A 25918-nucleotide genomic window follows, 5' to 3' on the forward strand; every position below is an offset into this window, starting at 1 on the left:
TTTTTTTAAGCTTTGAAGATTCTGAATTGGTCATCTGTAAGGTTAGGCAGGCATCATAACTGATTCATCTATTTGATGATTGCTAGGAACTCTGCTGATTGAATAGAAATGGAATGCACTACTTGATTGCAACCAGCAGAAATGATTCTGATTGATTTAGTCTCAAATAGTATAGCAGAGGTGAGCAACTACGTCAATCACATCATTAGTTGGGTTTCCATTCACCCATTTGTATTAGAATTTTCAAGAAATACGAAAATAAAACTGAATGGAAACGCTAGAAAGAAAAAAAAATTTTAAAGGCCAAAATATTGCAAAAAAAAGTTTTGACGCTTGGTGGGAGTGAATTTTGAAGCGTATCGAAAAAAGGTAATAGCGAATTTTGGCTATGGAAACAGGTTTATAATAAACGCTGGCAAGACTGTATACACGTCACACGTTTTGACCGGATATTACGTCACACGTACGTTTGTAGTGACAAAGCAATGGCGGACGATAAAGTAAGGTATGTTTGGGGGGGCTACGAAACTGAAATATTTTTTATATTAATTAAAGAAGTGAATATTAATGCAATTTTAGGTGGAAAACAGCAAAGAAACGCTACGGTTGATCAAGAATTACAAAAGCAAACTCATACGACGTTGTCGCACGGCGCAGTCACTTCCTGTTCTGCTTCTTCTTTTAAATGACTGGTAGATCACATCTCTATGGTGTATACTGCCACCTACAGCGGCAGAGTCCCCTCTCAATATGTGCAAAAGAAGAACAGATGAAAACAGGCATAAGTCGCATGTCCGCATGTTCAGTAAATTCGCTTAAAAATTTCAAAACAATAAAAACCCATTGAATGATAATACCCACCTTTCGACGAGTGCTTAATGACGCAAAGCAACCCAAAAATAAACCGACTAAGGGAGGTTCACGTCCGTCGATCGGGGTGAGTACAAACGGTCCTTCTCATTCCGTGTACTTTTCGCAAAAATGCAGAAGCTTTCGGCAAAAGGTCATTGATGGGAATTGATGATTGGCGAAAGTGCCCATTTCAGTAGTAGGTTACAGGGATTCCCCCATTTCATTTAACACTACATCTTAAGATAAAAATGTAATTATTATTAGAATTTTGGTTATTACTCTGTCTTTGCTAGACTTCCATGTGTGTACTCATTTTGTGATTATTTGAAATCAACAGCACACATCTGATTATTTATTTATTCTGTATGTGTATTAAAAATTTTTTTTCGATGAGCAATTAAAAAAACAGCTGAAAATATTGCATAAACATCAGAGACCATTATTTGATGAAAAATATATTCACTCACATTTTGTCTTCTTCCGGTTTACTTTTTCGTCTTTCTTCCAAAATCTGACAATACGTGATTATTTTGTTCTGCATATTACAGGAAATTCCAATGCATTTTTATGCTATGTAAACTAAACAATGTATAAAATTGCAGCAGTACAATAGCAGCCTCTCAGATCTTTATAAGTCTATTAGCAAGACAATACATTTTTTTGTCATTTCACATGTTTAATTTATTTAAATTCCAGACACACAAGGCGACATTAGTACAAATAATAAGAAGACTCGCACACACACACACACACACAGAATCCATTTAAACTGCACTTAAAAGGAAGAGGCATTCAGGCCGTGTAATTTTCGGCAGTGATGAAATCACTTGTGCCGTATTGATGGCTTTCGAAGAGCCGCTCACGCCGCCTTTCAACAGCATTCGTTTTTGCGCAATGTGTCCATTACAGGCTCATTATGCTAATGCACTTTGCTGCTCACCGCTGTGTTTCGCAGGCCAGTTGGCGGTGGGAACCTGCGAGATAGTCATGCTCAACAGGGACAGCAGCGTTCCCAGACGGACCATCGCCAGGCAGACGGCCCGCTGCGCCTGCCGGAGAGGTCAGATCGCCGGCACCACGCGGGCGAGGCCGGCATGTGTCGATGGTATGTGGAAAATATGTTCTGCTTTCTCTGGGGAGGGCACATACAGTGTTTTTATAGGCATTATTCAGAATACATTTTCAATGAGTTTTTAAAATGTATTTTGCTCAGGACATTGAATATTGAATATAAAAAAGACATTATATAATATTTATAATATTTAAGAGGGTCTTCTATTGCTTTTGTAGTTTGTTTCGGGTCTTTATCAATATCTCTTGTCAACTAGGCAAAGTGCAATTTCTGCAGAAATTTGATTTTTCCACGACAATTTTCTTCGCCATAGGCCCAAAGAAAGACAAGAGTGCCAGTGGCAGCAAAGAAAAACATACAGTGCTACGAACCACAGTGGATTATCGCACCGTTACTACCGTGACTACTTCTGTAAATACTGGCACAAGGACCCTTCTTAGCTGTTCAACAACGTGCCTGACGTTAAACGCACACAAGGACCGCTTAGTCGTCTAACAATATGCCCGATGTAAAATACACAAACTCAGCAGTGAACTAAAGCTAGCAATTAACAAAACATTTATCATCCACTGATGCCACCACAACAAAAAAGGTAAGGTATTTTTTTTTGTTTAAATATTTTACAGGGTATAAATGTAAAAAAACATAAATAGAAATTAAAATTCTGTTTTTGGAGCTTGGGAACGGATTAATTGCATTTACATTATTTCCTATGGAAAGAAATGTTTCGGAGGTTGAACAATTCGGACTTTGAACACTTCGCAGGAACGAATTATGTTCAAACTCCGAGGTACCAATGTCTTTATTTTTAAAAGTGTCGTCTGATGCTGAAAGCTAACATGCATTCACTTAGCGTTATAGCCATGGTTATATTTACAATATACAGTCAGAGGTGGGAATTGAACCCTGCGATATCCTGGTTACTGGACAATGCACTTTACCAAATGCGCCACTGACCAGTACAAGACAGGTGATAATGGGCCGGTGTGGACGAGCCAACCAACGCGATGATAACAAGGCATGCGTATGCATTGTGTAGAATCCTAAATATGCAAGTGTAAATGTCCCAGCTGGAAGGACAAAACATATTGTCTCGTTGCCATGGAGACGGCCTTGGCTGGCCTGATCAGGGACACAAAGCACAGGAGAATGGGAGAAGATGATATATGGTTGATTTACATCATAGTGTGTTTTAGTAAGTTTGCAGTTTACAGTGCAAGATAGAAGTGTGTGTGTGGGTGTGGGTGTGTGTGTGTGTGTGTGTGTGTGTGTGTGTAGGGGTGTGTGTGTGTGTGTGTGTGTTAGAAAAAAACTCTGGAGTTCAGTTAAACTGTTGCTCTGTCTCCTGATAGCGACACGTTCACAGTCTATATGAATTCACTTTTGATGTTTTTTAGTGTGCTGTTAAATCACCCGCATCCTCAGCTGTTTAATAACGCCGGCTAAATAGGGATCACTCATGGCGTAGACAGTGAGCTGGATATGGTTTAATGCGCGATGGCCTGTCTGGGTTATCAGACGATATCTGGTGGAACGTGACAGACGGGCTTTAACGGCGGTTGACACGGCCGTGCTGATTGGATCTCCCAATATCACAATGACATGCACCGCAAGCCCCATTAGTTCCGATGACTCTCAGCATCTAATAGCCTCCGCGCCGCATGCGGTCCCATGGCTCGCGTCACGTTCCCAAACGTGGTTTTTAACAGCCCTCTGTGCTTCCCTCTAAACACTCAACAGATACTAATTAACTTAGAGAGAACTATGATTAAAGCAGGAGGAAATTGATTTCCACTGGTTTCCCGCTGCACTGCGCCCTGTACTCTATTAGCAGCCAGTGCATTAAAGACTGAATCTGTTGCTCGTGGCCTCATTGAAATGCTTCCTGCGAACAGCCGATAGGGCCCAACGCTGCAAAGCTTTTAAGTGGAATTCTGCATATTGTGTGAGAAGCTCATGGGACAAATAGCTTCAAATATCCTCTTTGACCTTTTTGTCCGAAGTATATTCAGTTACTTTGGCCTCTAACGGGGATTGCCAGAGATGGGCTGTTGCCCTTCTAAGCACACAAACCACTTTTCTCACTTAATCTTGTTTATTCACCACTGACTCTTTGGGACGTGTATTCTAGTCTCTGAAACTGTTGGTAGCAAAAACAAAGAAGGTCTTACTGTCCTGTTGGTCAATTTCTTATTATAACAAATGAGAAGCAGCTTGAATGTTTGATTGCCTTTTTGAGGTCTACCTGGCCAAGTTAAGGGACGGGCAAATTTGATGGTAACGAGTGGCCAGGGTTGGGAGGGTTTCTTTTAAAATGTAATCCGTTACAGTTACAAGTTACCTGCTAAAAATTGTTGTTAGTAACGTAATCCAAGCACCATAATATTAAAGTAATGTAACTGGATTACTTTTGGATTACTCATATAGTGAGTATGCTCATGAAAATAAAATTAAAATAAATATCACCACAATATATATTCTATACAATGTGCCCCTGCTATTTGCGGGTGATAGGGACCCGGGCAGCCTACAAATAGCAAAAATCCTTGTGTAATTAAAAAGCATGTAGGCGATTGATTGATTGAAGGCCATATGCTGTTTTCGAACTGTCATTGAAAGCAATCACACCTCACAGTTTGATAGATAGATAGATAGATAGATAGATAGATGCTTCCAATGAAGATGACGATGCGTGACATCAACTGCAAAAGGAACTTTTATCCCAAGTTTAGCCGTGTATATGTTGTGTATGATGTTTAAATAGTGAATTGATGGGAGGAAGATTTGTTTGGAAGGTGTAACATTATGGTTGTAGGCTAGCGGGCTAGCTAGCAAGAAGCTACAGCGCGTAGCATGCCGCTGGACTCTTAGCTCAAACTTTCGCTCCGAGTAAGTTCCAGTGAATACCGGTCGCCATTTCCTCCTCCCGCCCGTGAAGCTTTTTCAAACTGCCCGCGTGTGGAAGACACGACTAGTCAGTTAGTTCGTTCCCACCTCCCCGACATGTAGCAACGGTCCCACTCGCGCGGGCGTGCACGCGCTCTCTCTCGCTCTGTCCTTCTCTCTCTCTCTCTCTCTCTTGCTCTCTCTTGCTCTCTCTCGCTCTCTCTCTCTCTCTCTCTCTCTCTCTCTTTCTCTCTCTTTCGCCTGTAATCTGATTTAAATGTTTTTTTCCTGTAACTGTAATGGAATACAGTTACATTTTTTTTGTAATCTGATTACGAAACGCCGGTACATGTATTCCGTTACTCCCCAAGCAGTGGAATTATACGGACACATTGACGTTGCAATGTAATAGAATGCAATTGTTAAAACGCAAATGCTGCAATCGGGTTTAAAAAATAATCATCTCTGATTCATTTTATATGTATGTATCTACTTGCGTATTTTATTTATTTACTCATTTTGTGTCTAGAAATGTTCCATGCTTAAGAAGTGCAGCATATTAAAATATCCACACAGTCTTCAAATAACACTGATCAACCGCAAATTGTATTCAGATATGGCTTTATGTGTCATTAAATGTGTTTTGAACGCTGATTTAAAAATGGCTTTCCTGTTTTTTGGAGCATATCAGGTTTTCCAGATATTTTCTTTTTTTGTTTTTGTTTGTAAGCTTGACCTATAAAAGCAAAAAAGAGTTTACCATGTTTTGTAATTTATACACCTGTTGCTGAGCCTAACCCTTAATTCTTAAATATATTATTATTATTATTATTATTGTTATTATTATTATTATTATTATTATTAAATGTTCTTGAGAAAAACCGAGATTCGGAATCAGCACAAAAAACTTGTCTGGAAAAGTTTACTTGCATGCTTGAATAAAAAAAGAAATGGTAAAACCAAAACATTTATGTATATAAAATCTGATATTATATATTTAAAAAAAATGCATGGGAAGAGTACCTTGAAAAAATAGTTGCAATCGCAATATTGAGGATTTTTTTTTGTTGTCTTTTTCGTTCAGCCATCACGCCCGAAATGTTATGCTTGCTCACCGGTTGTAGGCAGCTGCTGCTACTAAGCTTCTCCATCTTTCCGATGTCCCCCTGTTGGTAATTTGAATCTTTACAAGGTGGACCTGATTCACATGCCATCATCCCCAACTCAGTTACGCATGCTTCATGTATACTTATTTGTCATCCAACATTTCTACTGCCAGCTCATGATTGAAGAAAGTGAGGGGATTACAAGACGGCACTTAAACTTCAAGTCTGTGTTTGCAATTCCCTGAAGCTTTTATACTGCTAAGCTTACATTCCAAACATCAGTTTTAAGACGTTTATAAACGTTCCACCTGTAAATCCTCACAACCCTTGAGGAGTAACGAGTGCGCGGATTTGTTTGCGTTGTCTTCTATGAAGAGATCGGTGATTCAACCGCCTTTGGCTCTGATCAGAGTCAGGCGCTTTCTCAGTGCTTGCTGGTGACCTCGAGCATTACTTTGTGGTTCCAAAGTATAAAATGGCCAACTAAACCGCATGGATTTGTAACTCTAACTTTAGTCTGCTGTAATGAAGCGAAAGTTAAATCCATGGCTTAATTCCTCGAGTGTAGCCTTCGGGACATTTACAACATTTACAATAGTGTGCAACTGGTGGCTTAATGAAAGAGAAATGGGCTAATACTTTGAATCGCACCTCCCAACCTGTTTGCAGTCACACTTATTGACTCTTGCACAAGCCAAAATGGAGTTGCCGTTGAACAGGAAGTGGGTGCAAAGTGGCTCATTTGTAAGACCCCAAAACAGAGTAATTTCAAGTGGAGGGCAAGCTTGCTGAGTTTCTTCATCCTTTGTGTATTTTGGGGAATATTTGTGTCATTTTAGAGCTCGACACTTCCTAAAATGTAGAAATGTGCAACATTAGGGGCACTTAACCTTTTGAGGCGGAACTGCACTGCAAAAACTGAAATCTTAAGTAAGATATAATTTCTTAAATGTAACCTAAATTTGCTTATTTTGATAAGTTATTTTTACTCAAAATGAAATTGTCAGGCAAGATCATTGTGCTTATTTTAAGATACTAATTACTTAATGATCTTATTTGATCAAGCAGTCTTGGCATTGAGTGTTAACAGCCAGTTTTAAGTACTGTGAGGATTAAAACAAGCATTTCCCACATTTTAAGATGACAACTAACCAACATCAAAGGCCCTGAACTGGGGTTTCACAAGTTTTCTTATTTTAAGATTTAAGACGAGTGCAATATGGTTCATTTCGTTATATTTAGTAAGCTAATTGTTCCTCCTTTCAGTACCAGCTTAGTGGTCTAGTGGTAGAGTGCCTACCCTCAGACTTGGAGGTTGTGGGTTCAATTCTTGGCTAGGTCATGACAAAAAATGGGAGGTGTGACTGCTCTTCCATATTTCATTTTGTCAGGAAAACATTGCGTCATATCGTCACCTTGTTAAAATAACAGACTGAGCCACATTTTGATTTTTGTTTGTCTTAAATATCTCATAATGCAGATCAATCAACTCTACCTCTGAAATGAAATTTATAATAATAATGTGGTTCTGTTTTTCGTGTTTTCTGGAATTTAAAAAACGGAAACAATGACTCGGGCCATAACTTTACAACATGTTCTTCTGTATAGATAGAAAACACACATTTGTATGTAGAATTTTCAGTTTTTTAATTGATTGTGTATCTATTTTCTAAACTCAATGGTCAGTCTGTTTGAATCTCTTCCTCTTTGATCTCATGTCCGGGCCACATGCATTTTCTTTGTCTTTGTTTTGACCTGCTTTTTTTGATGACATCTGCACACAACATCGCAAGATCTAACTCTAATCTTCTTCCCAAGCTGTCTTCTTCTCTCTGCTGGCCTTCCTGTTGCCATGCCACCACACCGTTATCGCATGTGGCTTGATAGTCATCATGATAAGAGTCAACTGTGAGACTGTGTTTATTCTGGCTCCAAGCATTTATGCACACTTTGCAAAGAGGTCACGCATTTTGCAGATGTTCCGTTTGATTCTGCTTTTAGTGCAGCCTCAACATTTCCTCGTTGTTTTGAGAAATCGTTTTTTTCTATTGTGCTATTTCCACGAGTGCTTGAAGCACAATTACCGTGCCGCTCTCAGACTTTTACATTTTCTACTCTACACACAAATTTATTTTGGACTAAGCAGTTATTTTCAATTGGGGGGGGGGGGGGGGGGGGTAATTGATGCCAATCAACGATGACTGACAGAAGTCATTAAAAACAAGAAGGCTAAGAACAACATCCAAGAAACAAATCTTTCATGGCACTACATATGGTAATGTTTTCCAAAAGATATATGTTGTTTGGATCAGATTTTTCCACAATGATTTGATTTCTTTTGTGCTCCCAGCTACAGTGGTTAAGTGTAGGCAACTTTTACAACACTATGATAAGTACATATGGACAGGAAAAATTTAAATCTTAAGTAAGATATAATTTCTTAAATGTAACCAAAATTTACTTATTTCGCTCTGACAAATTAATTTTATTTAAAATAAAATTGTCAGACAAGATCATTCTGCTTTATTTTCCGATAATTATTACGTAATTTTCTTATTTGATCAAGCAGCCCAGGCATTGAGGTTCAACAGCCAGTTTTAAGTACTGAGTGGCTTAAAACAATTTTTTCCCCATATTTTAAGATGACTAACCAACAATCAACGGCCCTGAACTGGGGTTTCATAAATTGAATTTTCCTATTTTAAGATTTAGCATAATCTAGTAATGAGATAAATGGAAAAATACAAAAGTGAAAACAATCCGACAAAAGTGCAATATAGCTCTTTATTGTATAAGCATTATTTGGAGGGGGGGGGGGGGCGTTCATGTGGTTTGTTTCGTTATATTTACAAAGCTAATTTGTCCTCTTTCCAGCACTACCAGCTCAGTGGTCTAGTGGTAGAGTGTCCTCAGACTGGGAGGTTGTGGGTTCAATCCCTGGCTGGGTCATAAAGACAATAAAAAATGGGACCTGTTACCTCCCTACTTGACACTCAGGCTAAGTTGGCCAAGCATAAGAGAGTCTTTATGTGTTTTAAGAAAAGAGTTCTATATATTACAGCTTGAAAAAGTCAATATTACTTGTTTTAAGTATATAAAAAAAAAGATTTTCAAGCTGTGGTTGAGATTCTTATTTTTCTAAATCTTACAGGCAAATTTAAGTAAAATGTTCTTGTTCTGTTGGCGGATAATTTTGCTTATTTGACGTAATCATTTTCTTATTTGACGTAATAATTTTCTTATTTTACTATATTTATTTTTCTGTAACTACCCCAAAAAAAACCACAGCCTGTAATAGTGTGGTTGCACAAGCCCTACAAACAACTGCCCTAGCTAGTCCACTAATAGCATAGACCTCTGTTTGCAGCTGTGGCAATGACATTGGATAATTAAGTCAGTGTTGCATTTCCTCACTACTAGCCTAATAAAACAATGCTGAAAAAAAATAATGAGGGGGTAAAAAAAAGACTGCCAGTGAAATAAAGATGAACATGTGGGGAATCGAAATGTCAAAAAATAACGGCACTGTTCTATCTCTATAGTGGTCTACCTCCTAAAACACTATTAGACTAGTTAGACCGCTTCACAGTTTGACAGCCTGGATCAAGTCATGGCCCCGCATTGAAGCAGTAACAAGGTCACAGCACAGTGCGGCAGCCTGAAGACAAATTTATTTCATCTGACCTCCACCATTCTCAGATGGAGTCGGACGCGCTCCCTGGTTGGTTAGTCAGCACTCCCGTCGCTGCGCCAACTCAGCCTTTTTTTTATTTTCTCGGCTCTGGAAATTGAGTTTTGCTGGCCCAGTCATGTACCCCCAACTACATGTGCAACTGACTGATAAATTTGGAATGAAACTTCACAGAGGTGTTACAGGAGGAAGGTCACTGGAGCGTTTCTGCGGGCTCCCCGTAACATTTTTTTTGTATGGGATTGCAGGTATGAGGTGCAAATAGGCTCTTAAGTCTTGTTGGGCTTGATGAGATAACCTGTCTCGTGAAGGTTTTATTACTCTGCTGATGGGATACGCCGTATTCAAAGAAATAAGATACACCCCCCCATCCATAGGCGTTCGACAAATCGTCATCCCTTTCTTTCAATTTGCCGACCATGTTACCTCGTTCCACAAAAGGCTGCCTATGGAAGGGAAGGGGGAGGTAAGTGGGTTGGACCCGGCCAGGTCCATTGAGGGCCGATAACCTTTGCGTGTGTTTTTTTTTTTAGCACACTGTGTAAAGAACAATCAGCTCTTATCGTTGTGGACCACAGGCGGATGCTAATTCAATGTCACGCAGATGCAGCTCACAGGAGCGACGAGAGCGTCGCTCGCAAGATGACGGCGCCCTCCTCGTCTGCATCAGACTGATAGCTTGGATGTGTCAGCTTTCCATTTGCTTTTTCTAATCTGGTCCTCTTTTCATGATGTGGTTGGGAAATGTTTGTCAGCGTTAATTTTCACATTAGGACAAATAAACATAATAATAATCTTGGTCCGCTGCTTACTATGTACTTTAACAATGCATGAATATAAACTGCAAATTAGTGTGTAATTAGTAGAAAGTGGATGAATAAATTAATGAGATATTCCATATTTATTTATGTATTTATTAGTTCAGTTTGAATATAGTATAAAAGAGTGCATCATTTAAAGTCTCGTATTCTCTTATTCAAAAATATACAATTCGAACCGTCTCTGTCCTTCGCAGCAGCAAATGCTGTTAAAAGCAATTAAGCAAGATTAACTTCATTTTACACCTCAGCGACGATTTATTTTAAATAAGACTTTGCATTCGACATTTGAGTAGGATTAACTAATTAAAATAAGTACAGGTTATTTCTATTTGCACTATTTCCTATAAGGGAAATATAGAATAAAACAGTATTATTGCTGCAATGGGGAAATTCAAAGGCAAAGTACTCAGTATCAGCACACAACATTAAAAATATATTTAACACACTGTATTTGCAATGAGAATGCACAGCAATGTTCTATGTGTCAATTGTACGTGAATGAATAAATACAAAATGTTCAAAAAAATCTAAATAATCTGTCCAATGGGAGTTTGACAAGGATCCCAGCATGGTTCCACTGTGAGGTTAAAACAAACTAAATATACACACATGGCCTGCTTATACCATTCTTGGTAATCAAGTAATCCAAGAATCTTCACGCAATCGAAAAAATGCTGTCTAATTTATTGATTTATTGTTTAGAAAAAAAGATCATTTGGAAATGTTGTCCTCTGCGAGGTATAGTACCTAACCCGTGTCGCTCCTCTCCCAGCGAGAATCGTGCGGAGTCGTCAGTGGTGTGAGATGACTCCCTGTGTGGACGGCGAAGTTTGCAGCCTCCTTTTCAACCGCTCGGGATGGACTTGCACCAGAAGCAGCGGACGCATCAAGACCGTCACGGTAATTTACGCCACCCTATAAAACTGCCTTATCAACTACATGTACGTACATGATCTCGGTTGTTTAATGTTCGTTGCAAGGGAGTGGATGGTTCATTGGGCTAGTAGGACTACATTTCCGATGATTCTTAGGCGCGGAAGCGGGAACTAGTTCTAGTTCCGGTATGATACATACCTGTTAGATAGCAATTGGCTTGCTGACTGAACTAAAAATAAAGAAATAAATACTTAAATAAATACTTAAATAAATACTTAAATAAATACTTAAATAAATACTTAAATAAATACTTAAATAAAAATAAATGAATAAATACTTAAATAAAAATAAATAAATAAATACTTAAATAAAATAAAAAATAAAAACAAATACTTAAATAAATAAATGGTACTCCTGGACGGCACCTGCATAATAGTGGGACAAAACAATGTGGCTGGCAAAATCCGCCGAGACTCGGGACTGTCCCGGTTAAATTGAGACGTCTGGTTACCCTGACTCTTTCTCACTGCCAAGAATGCAGCTGTCAATAAAAGTGTCCCTGCATTTATGATCTCCAAAAGACCGTCAGAACTGTCCTTCAGAATAAGTACGCCCGCTTTCGACCATACCTCTGCCATTCACTTACTTTTGAAAACGAGCAAAGACATTCAAGGCAAGAACTGATCACCGTTGCTTTGCTTTAATGAAGCAAGTGTGGACTACCTTAGCTTATGAATGCTTTATTTTGTACAGATAACTAACAATGTACATCTCCACTTGTTGCTGACCGTGTTAGAGGAGGAGCAGGAGATTTTGCTGTAAACGTATTGTCATTCAGAAACGCTGGTGCAGCAACAGATGATCATTTATGCTTTAATAACAACGGCTTGCGATGTACTTTTCTGAAACACTTCACTAGACCATGACCAAAGACGCATGAAAGCCGAGATGCAGTTTGATAAATCAGCGTGGTTCATGCCCTCATGAGATTTGACATCTGTCATCATGGTCAGGTACACAACGTCAGAAGTAAAGCTGTAGCCGGTTTTCAGTTGATCTTTGCTCTCTCTCCCTTTTATCTTTCTCACTTGCTCTCCCTTCTTGTCTCTCGCTCATCCGCCTCCTCCGTCCGACCGCCTCGGGCATCTGCGGCAGATTTCACGCATGCTTTGCACTTGTGTCCTAATCTAGTCTGACAGCATACTTAGGTTCATGTTTGTGTATGTATACTGTATGTGTGTGCGTGTGTGCGCTACATATCCAAAGATATGCTTCTCTGCATCTTTTCAATTAGCATGGCTGAGGAAAACAAGGTTATGAATTATAAGACATGGGTTATGTAAGCACTAGCTGGTAGCTGAATGGGAAATACGATCTATACTATAGTGGAGGTTAATTAATACAGGACCAAGCACTTTGTAGACGACGGTCTCTGTCTGGTGACCTTTTTTCATTTAAGCGGTGATGCATTCAACTACACACACACACACATGCATGCATGCACACATACACGCACACACACAACAAATATTTTGTGTGACACAAGTAAGTTGATAATTGGAACATAGTTGTAGATAGTTCACAGGTACGCATTAGGGCCACATTGAAAAGAAAAAAACGAGGAAAAAGTAAAAAAAAAAAAATTGTCATGTGATGAGAATTAAGTCATAATTTGTTTTCTTTTTTTAAATGTGGCAATATTAATCGAGTAATGGTATTGAATATTTGTTAAAAATAGATACATTACATGGCTCAAAATGAGTTTTTCTTTGAGGAGCAAATTTGCTAATTGAGGAGTAAATTAGTAAAATTGAGAAGCGTTTTTTTTTTTGTAGCTTAATGTAAATATACTGTACGCTCTTTGACTGCCCATTGGCCATAATGTGTCTTATTACGCTGACAACCAAACACCCATATCATATTAATTGGTGGCATCGACAATTTACATATAACTTTCAAGAGAAGTTAAATTATTTAACATTGTCTATAATGTATACGATAACGTCACACAATTTAAAATTAAGTTCCATTAAGTTCACCAAAATCACATTAACTCATTCACTGCCATAAATTCATTAAAAAAAAAAGATTATTAAAAAATGTTGAACTAATAGAAATAGTTTAAATGAATTTTTGACGTTTATAGCCGTCAATGGCAGTGAATGAATAATAAAAAAATAAAATAAAAAAAAGATTATTAAAAATTCGGGGCATCAGGCAATTACATTTTTTTATCGTAATTAATCGCATGACTTCATTAGATAACTCACGATTAATCACAAATTTTATATCTGTTCTAAATGTACAATTAAAAAAATCTAGGTTTTCATACTCTTGTTAACAAAAGTGTGGGGGGGAAGCTAAACTAATTGAAATAGTTTAAATGAATTTTTGACGTTTATAGCCATCAATGGCAGTGAATGAGTTAACTACCTGCGCCAATCCTTAGACGTGGTTCCAGCAGACCTTAAACGTAGCCTACTTTTAGCCACCGAATGATCACGTGCATCAGGGGCCTGTCAATGCAAACACCCTCCACCGTCCAGCATGGTGCTGAGCCCAACCACACAAAACTTGACTAAGTAAAGTTTTACGCTCAAGCTCATCTGTCTGCTGCTTACGAATATAGAGCGCTGAGTCTTCAAACTCGGAATGCCCCACCCCCCACCCCACCCCCACATGAACCTGATCAAATGACATGGCAGCCTTTAGGAGGGCAACGTGATGTTGCGAGAGCTGCTAATGATCTTTTCCATGCTCGGGTCTGCTTGGTGGGGCGAGCTTTGAAATGAATGCTGACATGCTCCCTTGGAGGATGATTCACAAGTTTTGTGAGCCAATTAAATGTGTCACTCCTCTGTGATTAAACACATTTGAGGATGCACTACGGTGAATGAGTTTTCATCAGATTAAGGCTGGATTTTGTTTGACGGCTCATGAAGACACGTTCACAGTGGCAAGACCACCCAGAGGCCAAATGCAGACGACACCCTGGATTGGTCACCAGTCGCTCGCAGGGCACATTAACTCATTCACTGCCATTGACGCCTATAGACATCAAAAATTTTATTTTAACTATTTCTATTAGTTTAACATTTTTGTTCCACTTTTGTTAACAAGTGTATGAAAACCTAGAATTTTTTATTGCACATTTAGAACAGATATAAAATATGTTATTAATTGTGAGTTAATTAGTGAAGTCATAAAAATAAAAAAAATAATCACCTGATGCCCCTCATTTTTAATAATCTTTTCTTCATTTGTTTTAAAGATTTCAAAAAGAAAAGATTATTAAAAATGAGGGGCGTCAGGCGATTAAAATTTGTCTCATGACTAGTTAACTCACGATTTTATATCTGTTCTAAATGTACAATTAAAAAAAATCTAGGTTTTCATGCTCTTGTTAACAAAGTGGAAAAAAATCTTAAACGGATAGAAATGGTTAAAATGATTTTTTGACGTCTATAGCCGTCAATGGCAGTGAAGAGAAAACGATTCACACTCCAGCATCACTGATTAGGAACGGAATCCGCGCTGCAAGCATCGGAGTCAGGTTTCACAATAAAAGCATGTTCTACTAATCACATTTTTAAATGTAAGTTTAAAAGAAGTGCTTTTGACAACATGATTGTGATCTTGCACCGCTTTTATTTCCATGTGATGTATTTTGTTCTTTGCGCACTTGAGTGAGATGTGCCTCCTGCACGTCGTACAAAAAGAAGGGCTCTCGAATGAATGCGCTCTATTGTGGTAAAATTACTCTCATTAGGCTGCGACGAGCACAGTTCATTGAATACAATGCAGGAGTAACGTGTAAAGTTGTCTCTTGAACCATGGCAATAAAAATGTGTCTGGAGAAAAATGGATGTATTTTAAATGGTCTAATTTCCATTCAGCCGGAAAGTGTTGGCGAGGGATATCAGTACTAAAAGTCATTAAAGCAATGTTTACATCGTTCAAATTCAATGGCGAAGTAGTGGATTTCCGATATTAAATATGAACGCCATGCCGCATGTTTTGTGTCCTCCAACGTTCTGTCCTTGCCGCCTTTCAGTCTCGATTGCAGATGAATTTATTTGATTTAGTGCAACAAGTAATTCTATTTTGTATTTATGATGTAATCGATATCAAATGTGATGGAGTCAAACAAGCATTGTTTTTACTTTTTAAAAGGCTGTTTTTGAATCAGTTCGCCAATGCTACTTTTAATCTTATGTGTTGCATTGGTTTCCAAATCTGGCTTTGAATAAGAGTGACTTACAAATGAGACAAAGAGCCGTGTGTTCAGCTTTTGTGTTTGCTGGCTTGGGATTTGGTGTACATTCTGTTCGTCGCTCTTCTTCATGCACTTCACTAATACTGCATGAGGCTATTATTTTTGCCAGCCAACTTGGCAGCGATACTAATTGCTGCTAGCCATGTGTGGCTGGTATCGGTAGTGTGCTGACGGTTAGCATTCATTTATGTTGCATTTGATACAGAAAACAAGTAGAAAATGCCGTTGTTGCACCTTCCTCTTTTCTTTGCTATATCAAATACAATTTGCAGCACATTGTGAAGTACCGTAGTTACAGCAGACAATCGTTTTCCATGTTGGTTATACTGTAAAAAAAAAAAAAAAAAAAAAATTACATTTACAAAAAATAAACTCAGATTTTACATGCCAATTGTAAAATAAAACGAAATCACTGTAACTGTAAAAAAAAAATATATATATATATATTTCTGTTCTTTTACACACACAAAAACTCCATTAGAAATACATATATTGATTATTAAAATACGTTCACAAATGAATCATAATTTCACAAATATGTGCCTGTTATTAAATGGAATAAAATTTAAAACCCTAAAAAATATATAAAGTTACTGAGAAATTAACAATCAATTTTACCATAATTTCTTTGTGAATTGACATTTTTTTCAAAAGGTGAAAGTAACTACAATTTCTGTAATGTCCTAGATGGTACCATTCTTTGTATTAACATTTCTTTTGAAAGGACATCTAATGAGATATAGTTAAAAGGAAAGCTTGAGAGGGTGAATAATATGCAAAGCAAACAATTGGGCTCAGTGTGCAAGTGTGCATTTCATGATATCTAAAATCATAAACAAGAGTGGCAGTGTGGATCAATGGTAGAGTGCTCGTCTTAGGTTGTGGGTTCGATCCCCTTGGTGGACATGTTGAAGTGGCCGTGAGCAAAATACTGAACTCCTAATGCTGTGTCGTCACAAGATGAATGACTAGTCAAAATGTAAAGTGGTTTGAGAGCCTTGTAAGGGGAAATAATGCTGTATAAATTAATCACCTTAACAGTAAACTGTTGAAATTTAAAACCCGCTATCTAGTCTTTACAGTTATTGGCCATGTTTTAAAAGATTAATCACATTATTTTTTGTCATATGCTGTTATATTACATACAATATACAATTTATCTTTTTTTTTTTTTTTACGGTGTAGGATCTCCATAACGACGAGTTCAGTTTTATGCTGTAAGTCAAGTGTAAAGAGAATGTAGCAAGAAGATATACTTTAACTTTTTTTTTTATATAGTTCCATGTTACGATCTTGTGTTATTCATTAAGCGGAGAAGACAAATACACTCTTGAGTTTCTTCACATTCATCTGCGGGATGCGGTGGCGTGGTCATCCGTCTTGGGGAAATAGCCTGTGGAGTGATGCGGAAAATAAATTCAAATACGCTTGATTGTAGGGCTGGGCGATATGGCCCAAAAAGAAAATCTCGATCTTTGCAGTCATTCAGGACGATTACGATTTGAATCTAATAAACCCAACAAATGTTTATTTAAAGGTTTCATTTATTCAAAAATAATTCCTGTGCAAAATGTTAAGACAACAATAATGCATACTGATTCTAAATTAGTTTTAACATAAATTTAACATTTATAGTTTGTGCTTAAATGCCACAATTGAGTAGTTGGTAGCTATTGTAAACATGTCTTGTAAACCACCCATCCAGCATTTTCTGCAACTTGTACAAAATTGCAACTCACAATAACATTTGAATGTAACAGTACGTAAGAACAACATCTTTTAATAATCCAGAAGACAAAATGCGATCTCACGATTTAGAACATTTTCAACAATTAGATTTTTAAAATGACGATCTATGGAATTAATTGTATGTAAGAACAATTGTGTGACAAAAATCCATCTTTGCGTGCACTTTGAAATTATTCAGTTTATGTAACAGAGATTTTCTTTCAGTTTGGTATTTATTTATTTTATTTTATTTTTACATACGCACAGTATGTATTCTTCAGTGTTGTTGGATTCCTCCTTTCAGCTGTGCTCTGGAGGTCTTTTCTCTCTCTAATGTATGAGAGGCTGTATGCGCTCCCTTGTGTTGTCACATCGAACACACTTTATCCTTCTGCCCTTTTTGAAGTTCTGTCATGGGCAGCCTTTGAACTGCCATTTGTGTTTTAGCTCATCTCCAGAGCTTCATCTGGTGTGAAATTGTTGAAGCCAAAGGCCACGTTTCAACACTGACACTTTATAACACTTCAGGCAAAAAAAGCCTTTCACTGGGTGAGACATGCTAAAGCTCTCAGCAACACTGTGCACCTTTTTTTCCCCCTCAATATGTTTTTTTACTACTTGTGGCATTGGGACAGCACGACAGGTGAGTGGTTAGCACGTCTGCCTCACAGCTTTGAGTTTCGAGGTTTAAATCGCGGCTTTGGCCCAAAGTCTTTCTTAGGTTAATTGAAGACCCAAATTGTCCGTAGGTGGGAATATGAATCTAAAAGTTTGTCTATATCTCTATCAACACACCGATATGGGGCCCATTTGGCCTGCTCAGCTGGGCCCCAGTTAATTTTGTCAAGGGATTTCATGGTGGCCCCAGGTGGGCAAGCCCAGATGGGCTCAAGGTGCCTCATAGGGGCCCTAGCTATTGATTTAAAAATGGGCCTCATAGGGGCCCTAGCTAAAACCTACATAGGTATGAAATGGGCTGGTGAATGGGCCCCCATCTAGGCTGCCCAGCTGGGTCCCGGTTAAAAGTTGGCTCCTAAAAAATGGCTGCCATGACAGGGGTTTGAACCAGGACACCTTGGAACCAAGGTCAGACACATGACAAAATTGATGTTTTAAATACATGTAACGTGACATCAGCCTATCACTGATTTAAGATCCAAATTTTGAGTCCAGTTTTTGGGGAAGTCTCTTCTGTAAGTTGAAATGAATTCCAGTGCCCAAATTCCTTTTGTTCGAATGTCAATGATCCCCGTGACAAGCGAGGAAAAGGAAAATGCCGCCAACTCTTCTCTAAAACTGAGAAGTGCTGGTGTGAAAGCGGAGCTTAATTACATCTCTAATCTACAACTCTGTAAAATAACACTTAACTAAATATTAAAATTACACTTCAGAAGTTGAAATCTGTTCCCAAAACTTCCTACAGGGTGATTAAAAAAGAATATGTAAAAATCATCATGCATTATTTCAAAAATTTAAAACAATAAAAAAAAATGTAGCTTCAATTTTTTATTTCATTATTTTACAAGTGGCCAATGTGGCTACGACCGGCAGCACGGACAAACAGAATTATTCGTTTTTGCAACTCAAATGAACCTGGAGCCTGAAGTACTCGTTGAAGTGGCCAAATATTGCCAGTTGGCAGACTTCCTTTAATTGGCTCAAAGGGGGTGGTGTTTTCCCATATCTTTTCGGAATACTGTGCAGCGCTTTCTTCTAGGTTTGAACATTAATCTTGTGCTATCAAACTTGTATGAAATGGCCTATTAATAGTCCAAATAATAATAAAAGTCATTTTTTTGCAAAAATTATTATTTTGGGCTAAATCATCTCCTTGTAGAAATGGTTTAATTGTTTGTGTTTGTGTGTAAATAAATTACTTGTCATGTAATTAATTGTGTTCTGTTTTTCCTTGTGTGTCTCCCTTGTGTCTTGTTAAGTGTAATCCTGCCCTTCCTCGTGTCAACCAATCAGTGCCCTCAGCCACTTGTGTCTTGCCCCAGGTGTGTCTTGTTGTGTCGTTGACTATGTCGACTATGTCGTTTTGGCACCTGTAATGAATACTGTCCCTTTTTCAGAGATGACATTTCTTTTTTTAGTTGTATTATTTAAAAAATGTACGTATTGCCTTCTCATGTTGAAAACCTTGTGGAAAAATAAACAGTATATACAAAAAAACTAAAAGAAATAAACCCAGAAAACAAGGAAGCTGACCAGTTATGCTCATGTTCGATTCCTTAGATTTGTTTTATCTCACATGGATAAATTGGAGTCATAGTTATGCAACTACTTGAGATTTTATTTCTTCTTTTTTTTGTAAGCAAATCACTGTTCACATATTTATTTGTCACATTTTGTGTGTTCACAAGTATTTTGAGATCTCAACATCGAAGAAAAATGGTTTCTTTGAAGTGTCGCTCTGCTTCGGCGGATTCTCCTCTGAGATTAAAAACACATAGCTACTCATCAGATGTGTTTGTGAAACACAATGAGGTTCCTAAAAACACTTTGATCCTGAAATATGCCGTGTTGATGAAGGAAATAAGCTAATTGATTTCCTTTGAATATTTCAGCACCGATCTTCGCTGGCGCCTTCTCAAAGATTCAGGCGGCGCACCTCATTTGAACTGCGAGACTTTATCATTTATTTATAGCACTCCATGTTTACAAGTCATGTTGAAACAGGGGCACCTCCAGCTCGGAGAGGAGGTCCAAAAATATTTGTTGCGTTACACAGCAAAGTGCTTGTGAGCGAATACCCCTCATCCTGTGTGCTGGCAGGAAATCAATGTTTTCCACGTTCCGGTCTTGTTAGCAACCATGGACGATGAGCACTGGTTGCACAGGGCCGTTTCTTGCACTCGTCCCGTGGGGCCACATTCACCTTGTTAACCTTTTAATTAGTGGGAGCAGTTCATCGTGCTGCCCGCTTCTGCTGTCTCAGCACTCTGCTCCGACTTTACGAAGTCCCCGATCGATAACCTAAACCTGAGGAAAGAGACAAGGTGCTCCATTGTGAGCCTAGATACTGTAAAATATCTAAAGAGGAACGCGATCGCTCCAAGTAGCTGATCAACTTTCAACTGTGTCGTAGGAAACAACGAAACAGGAGTTTCGCTACGCAGCAAGGCAGGGATGAAATCAAAAAAGGGATTTAATCAAGCAAATGGCAAAACAAGATACCACAAACTAAGGCCCCGTCCAGACTGAAGCAAAGGATTCGTTCCTCAAACAAATCTCGTACACACAGAAGCATTTCAAGACTTGCGTGTGTCCAAAAGAAGACGCTGAGGACGTTTAACGGCTGTGATGTATATGCGAAGTCTGGAGAGGCGCTGTAGCGCAGGCACGGGGAGTTAACGGAAAGCGTAGAAGAAGAATCAGCAAAGAAGGCGAACACTGTTTTTTAAAAACTTTATTCTAATCTACAGAACAAACATGGCTTTGCATGCATCGAAACAACATGAAGACGAACACAGGAGAAGTGACAATGGCGGGTGATTCAAGTACAACACTGCTTGTTGAATGTGGGAATAAAGAAGCTAAATATTTTGCTGCAAAAGCATAAGCAAGCTGAGGAGGCTGCGCAAAACGACTACGACACGGCTATCCGCCACTGTTGTTGACAGACTGACGGTTCAAACTACGACAATGTGTCGTCGTTGAGCTGCGACTATTACGTCATCACTGGAGGAGTATCCTGCATACGGTGTCCAGACGGACGCGCACGGGGCGCGTTTTGAAATCTTTCCACTCTGGAGCCCGGTTTCAAAAGTGATCGGTTTCAAGCTCCGAAACTGCGTCGTCGTGTGGACGAACGGCCTAAACGGTAAGAAAGTTGTAAGGATACACTGAAACTGGCTTTCGTGTGGACGGGGCCTAAATACACCTCTGCTAATTACTTGACAAGACACACCTGAGGAAGACACACGCGTCTGAGGGCACTGATTGGTTGACCACACGGGGAAGGGAAGACACACACACAGGTGGAGGTGGTACACATGACGAGACAAGGGGGGAGATGAGGAACACAAAACAAAACACTGATCACACAGACAAAAGACAAGAACCACAGAACCAAAACATAACATCATGACTCTCATTTTCGGTTTGCTGTTTTCTTCTATGGCATACCCATAACGAGGGTGCGGGGCGGGTATACAGCTGTGGAGCTCATCCATTAGATGCTGAGTGAGCTGACTTTAGTGGCAGTGATAGTGAGATTTAGATACAATTTTACGAGTTCCCTTTCTTTGAGGGAACCCAAACAACTTTGCTACTTTCTTCTAAAGTCACCTTTCTATTGGGGACCTCCATAACAATATCCTCTTTTCATTGTTTGCCCATCAGAAGGGTTAACAAGGTATTGCGATCCATCGTGTTTGTTCCTCTTGTCCAACCCTCTCTAAGCTGATCCTTGAATGTAATAGAAAGCCAGAGGTTTGCTTTGCGAATTCCGTTGCGGTCGTTGTGGCTTTTATCCCTCTGGGCGGCCTCGTTTTGTTCCTTGTTTTGATTTAAAGATGCAGTGGAAGTACTTAGCATTTAGATGACATGCCGGAGAGAGGTGTGATGGATCAACAGCTCTTGGGAGGGCTGAATTCCGACACCAGCGCCGGCCAGGCCCAGCGAATCGGTCCTATACAGATGGACGAACCGAGTGACAGATCACAGGACGACAAGCCGGGCTGGCTGCGGAATACCAAGTCGGCAGACACGAGTGAAATAGAACGCCTGGCACGACCAAGAGGGGAGCAGCGGAATGCCAATGCGGCTCCCCAACGCTTGCCTCGCCTTGGCTCCTCTCATTGGCTAAACACATCATTAGCTTCGTGATTATGATTAGCCGAGTCATTATCTACACAAAAGTGGCTCATTCACCAATATTAAGATGACAAGGAAGTTGCTTTGTCCCACCAGTCAAGGGGAAAAATAAATGTCGACATTAAGTTCTTGTTCTCGGTGCACCTCTCCAAAAGAAGTCAAGCAAAACTAAATGCATACTTAGTAACCTTCCATTGTTTCACCTTGGATATAATTGGAAGCCATACCATCTGTGCTTTTAAATGAACATATGCTCTGCGCCAAAGGCCAGCATGTTGAGGGAAGGTTCAATAAAACGTTCCTCTAATGCCAATCTACTTTCCTTTGCAGCCTTTGCCCAAGGAGCCATCGTAGGATGCGGCAGGGGGGGGGAGACAACCTGGAAGTATGTGAGTATTACATTTACCGGTATTCATTGGAGGCATACAGGAATGTATGACATGATGTGGTATATAAGCAATATACGCCATTTTGATTACCGGATTGTTAGAATTACTCAACCTCTGTAAAATACTGCAAAAAAAATTCTGGGATTTTTTTGTTTTTTGGCTCAATAAAACGTCTAAAACTAAAAACATATGCAGAAGATACCGAATGTAAATAAATGATCACTTGTTTGGCACTTTAGTTTTCAGCAGACTTTGTATAAAGTTTACCCAGGATCATAAAACACCAAATTGACTTTGCTGGGAGGTTTACATCCCTTTCCTTAAAAAAAAAAAAGAGAGAGAGAGAGAGAGCTGAGTTATTTTCCCAAAGCTGTGTCTGTGAAGTTTTTATATTGGGCAAATCCAGAGGCTTTTGGAATATTTGAAAGATTGATTTCCCCTCTTCCGCTGAGAAAACAAAATGAATCATGGACAATTACCAAGGACACTGAGAGAAGGCGAAAAGGGGGCACCATAAATATTTATTTGCTAGTCCTGGGAATTTGTATTATACTATATGGATTTGCCAAATCGCATTTAGGTGTCTGAATGATTTATTTATACAATCCTGGGTGTCAAATTTGTCTACTTATGCTCAGCCATGTATATGCTGTATTAGCATTTATGGATTTATCCATAGGACATGGTCGGCTTCTATTGTCATTCAAATGGGTTCATAATTAGATGATTGGCTAAATGAAGTCATTACCTGACCATTTTCAGCAGAGGTAAAATGTATTCCACATGGAATTACACAATTAGTACAATGGACCCTTGTCTTCGTTCAATTATTCATAGAAGTCACTTTTTAAAGATTTTACTGCTGTGACATACATATATTATATTTAGCTATATAGCTATATTTAGATATCCATTCACCCAAAATGTCTCTGAGATTTCACATTGATATCGGCGTAATTATTTATCTACTTTAACCTCAGTTGTAGAGAAACAAAATCTAAATGAAGAACTCTTTTTCAAAATGTTGATGTGTTGCACATTTCACACTGTTGCACTGAAAAACGGACTCAGTCTGAACAATAGTCAGCAGTGTACACAAGATGATTGCGATGCAAAATTGTGTTATTTTTAATGATACGTTTATATCATTTTGCAAATGAGCTCTTGGAATCCTCATGAAGTGTGGGACGAAGTGTTATCACATGCCGTTGATATGTTTCATGAGTCCGTTGCGTGTTCTTGTGTCCCATCATTTGTGGCTTCCCCGTTTTCTAATCGTTTGTTCCTCAGCAGGTTCGCTGATCCGTGCTGTGAGGCGAGCTGTGGCCAATCACTACAGAACATTGCGTCTGTCCAACAAAAAGGTTCACAAACTCCACACCGCACCTTGAGCGTCTCTACTTTGGCCTTTTTCTTCTTCTTCTTTTTTTTGTTAGTCTCAGCGTCAGCCTTGAAACTTCATCGCGGCCACATTTTATGAAGAAAACATTGAGACAAACCTTGTGTATCAGCTGTGAAACATTCTTCAACGAGTATTGGCCATGCAGTCCGGAGGACGTTGCCAGCGAGAATATCTTCCCAAGATCAGCCCCTTCATCTTCTGGCTTTGCCACTGTGAGGTCACCCAGGGAGATTTTACAAACATCCTTATGACTCACTGCAAACTTCAGCCGTGTGCACTGATGAGTCCACAGGACTCACGAGGATGCAACCAACAACACATCCTCAGTGTGAAAGGAGAAAGACATTGTGAGCGTGGACGTCGACTGGACCCTGACTGAGGTGAAAAATACTGACTCACGTCTAACCAACCCAGTCAACAAATATGGTCCAATGTGGCCATTTTGAATGGCTCTCGTCATACAACGTGTGCTTTTTTTTGTTGTTGTTGTTGTTGTTGTTGTTGTTGTTGTTTTTACATAGCGTTGAGTAGTTTCTGTCAATGACGCTCACTTTATCTGAAGCATTTATGGTAGCAGACCCCTGGTTCAGTGTGAGTGTGTGTGCTTGCACAGCCAGGGATACACTGTGAAATAAATCATATCAAATTGCATTATTCATACGCTTTTGTATTTTTGGCCACGCCCAGACAGGAACGTTAAAGGAGGCCGAGGGTTAGGGACCCACTCAAGGGGGAAAATTACTACCAGAATTAAATTCCACAAGGGAAAAGAGCCTAACATCGCAAGAAAAAAAAAGTTAACTATAAAAAATGTAAGCTTTTTTTAAATTATTATTATTTAGCGAGAATAAAGTCATATTACTATTTGTGTAAGCAAATAAAGAATAAGTTTTAAAAAAATTAACAAATCAACCAATTGGCCCATTTTCAACAAGCAAAATTAGTTATGTTGTATCAGTATGTATGAATAATGTTGAGGATGTTGCCAAGTTAAATTTGTACAAACTTGACATGCAATGAAACAGTGTTAGGCACATCAACACCAGCAGCTGTATGAACACTTTTAATGTGGAAATGTTTGATTTGACTTGATTTGATCTTTAACAATAACAAAGGTTCGAGAAGGGGCAGAAGGAAGCCAAAGCTTTAATGGTTTAAAATGGAAAGGTTGAACGTATGTATTGAACTCACCTCTGTTGTATTTGACCAATCATTAAGCAGAAGTGCTTTTCAACAAATATGAAATGATATTTGCTGATGAGTATATGACACATCACTTTTGTCGCTCACGTGTTTTAAGAAAGAAAAAAAAGCCACCGTTTATTCTTACAACTTTAAAACTGTTCTTCTTATAATTTCACTATTTTCTTTCCAGTGTGGCCCAACTGTACACCATTGCACTCAATTGTGTCATTGTGTTGAAATTGCAAAGAGTTTTTTTCCCCCATTTCTGTCTTAATTTTATAAATAGCGATATTTATATTGTAGGGGCGGAGCGGAAATATAACTGAAAGTAGCGAGCATAAAGTCTGCTATTCAGAACATTTCCTTTGTGCTGTATTTGGGAATACTGTTCTAAAATCAAGACTATTTTCATATGAAATGTTTTGTTCATCTGAAAGTGCTATTAGCTGACCAGATGCTTGATATATTTGACATGGTATACTGTATATATATATATAGTGCAATTAACATATTTTTTGTTCAATGGATGTCATCACAAGGCATAGAGTAAGAACACAGAATTTAGGCCCCTTTCACTAGTGATGGGAAAACGAAGCTTCATGAAGCACTTGTGATATTTTTTGACTCCCCTAGATGGTGCTCTTGGTTTAAATATAAAGGCTAGTGCAAAGGAAATTGATTACATTTTCACTGCATCTTTCAACCAAGAGTGGCATCTAGAGGAGTCAAAAAATATTACAAGTGCTTCATGAAGCTTCATTTTCCCATCACTACCTTTCACTGGGTTAACTTCACTTCAGCTGACTGTTGCTA

At 38.8% G+C, this 25918-nt stretch overlaps 1 protein-coding gene across 5 annotated transcripts in view; it reads left to right on the top strand.

Moving 5' to 3' along the window:
* Positions 1 to 24571, top strand: part of tafa5l (TAFA chemokine like family member 5, like) — a 71386-nt gene extending 46815 nt beyond the window's left edge. For 3 of the 5 annotated variants that reach the window (XM_086068770.1, XM_086068771.1, XM_086068769.1), the window contains 4 exons: positions 1808 to 1957; positions 11201 to 11328; positions 22460 to 22518; positions 23812 to 24571. In XM_086068770.1, the coding sequence (XP_085924896.1) occupies positions 1808 to 1957; positions 11201 to 11328; positions 22460 to 22483 (302 nt within the window). In that variant the 3' untranslated portion in view covers positions 22484 to 22518; positions 23812 to 24571. Of the gene's footprint in view, positions 1 to 1807; positions 1958 to 11200; positions 11329 to 22459; positions 22519 to 23808 lie in introns of all 5 variants that reach the window. The other 2 variants (XM_086068772.1, XM_086068773.1) reach the window with 2 other exon arrangements.
* Positions 24572 to 25918: the final 1347 nt, after the last annotated feature.

The sequence above is a fragment of the Leptonotus elevatus genome, chromosome 2, assembly GCF_054856555.1.
Source record: "Leptonotus elevatus isolate MCC_2025b chromosome 2, RoL_Lele_1.0, whole genome shotgun sequence".
Lineage (NCBI taxonomy): Eukaryota > Metazoa > Chordata > Actinopteri > Syngnathiformes > Syngnathidae > Leptonotus > Leptonotus elevatus.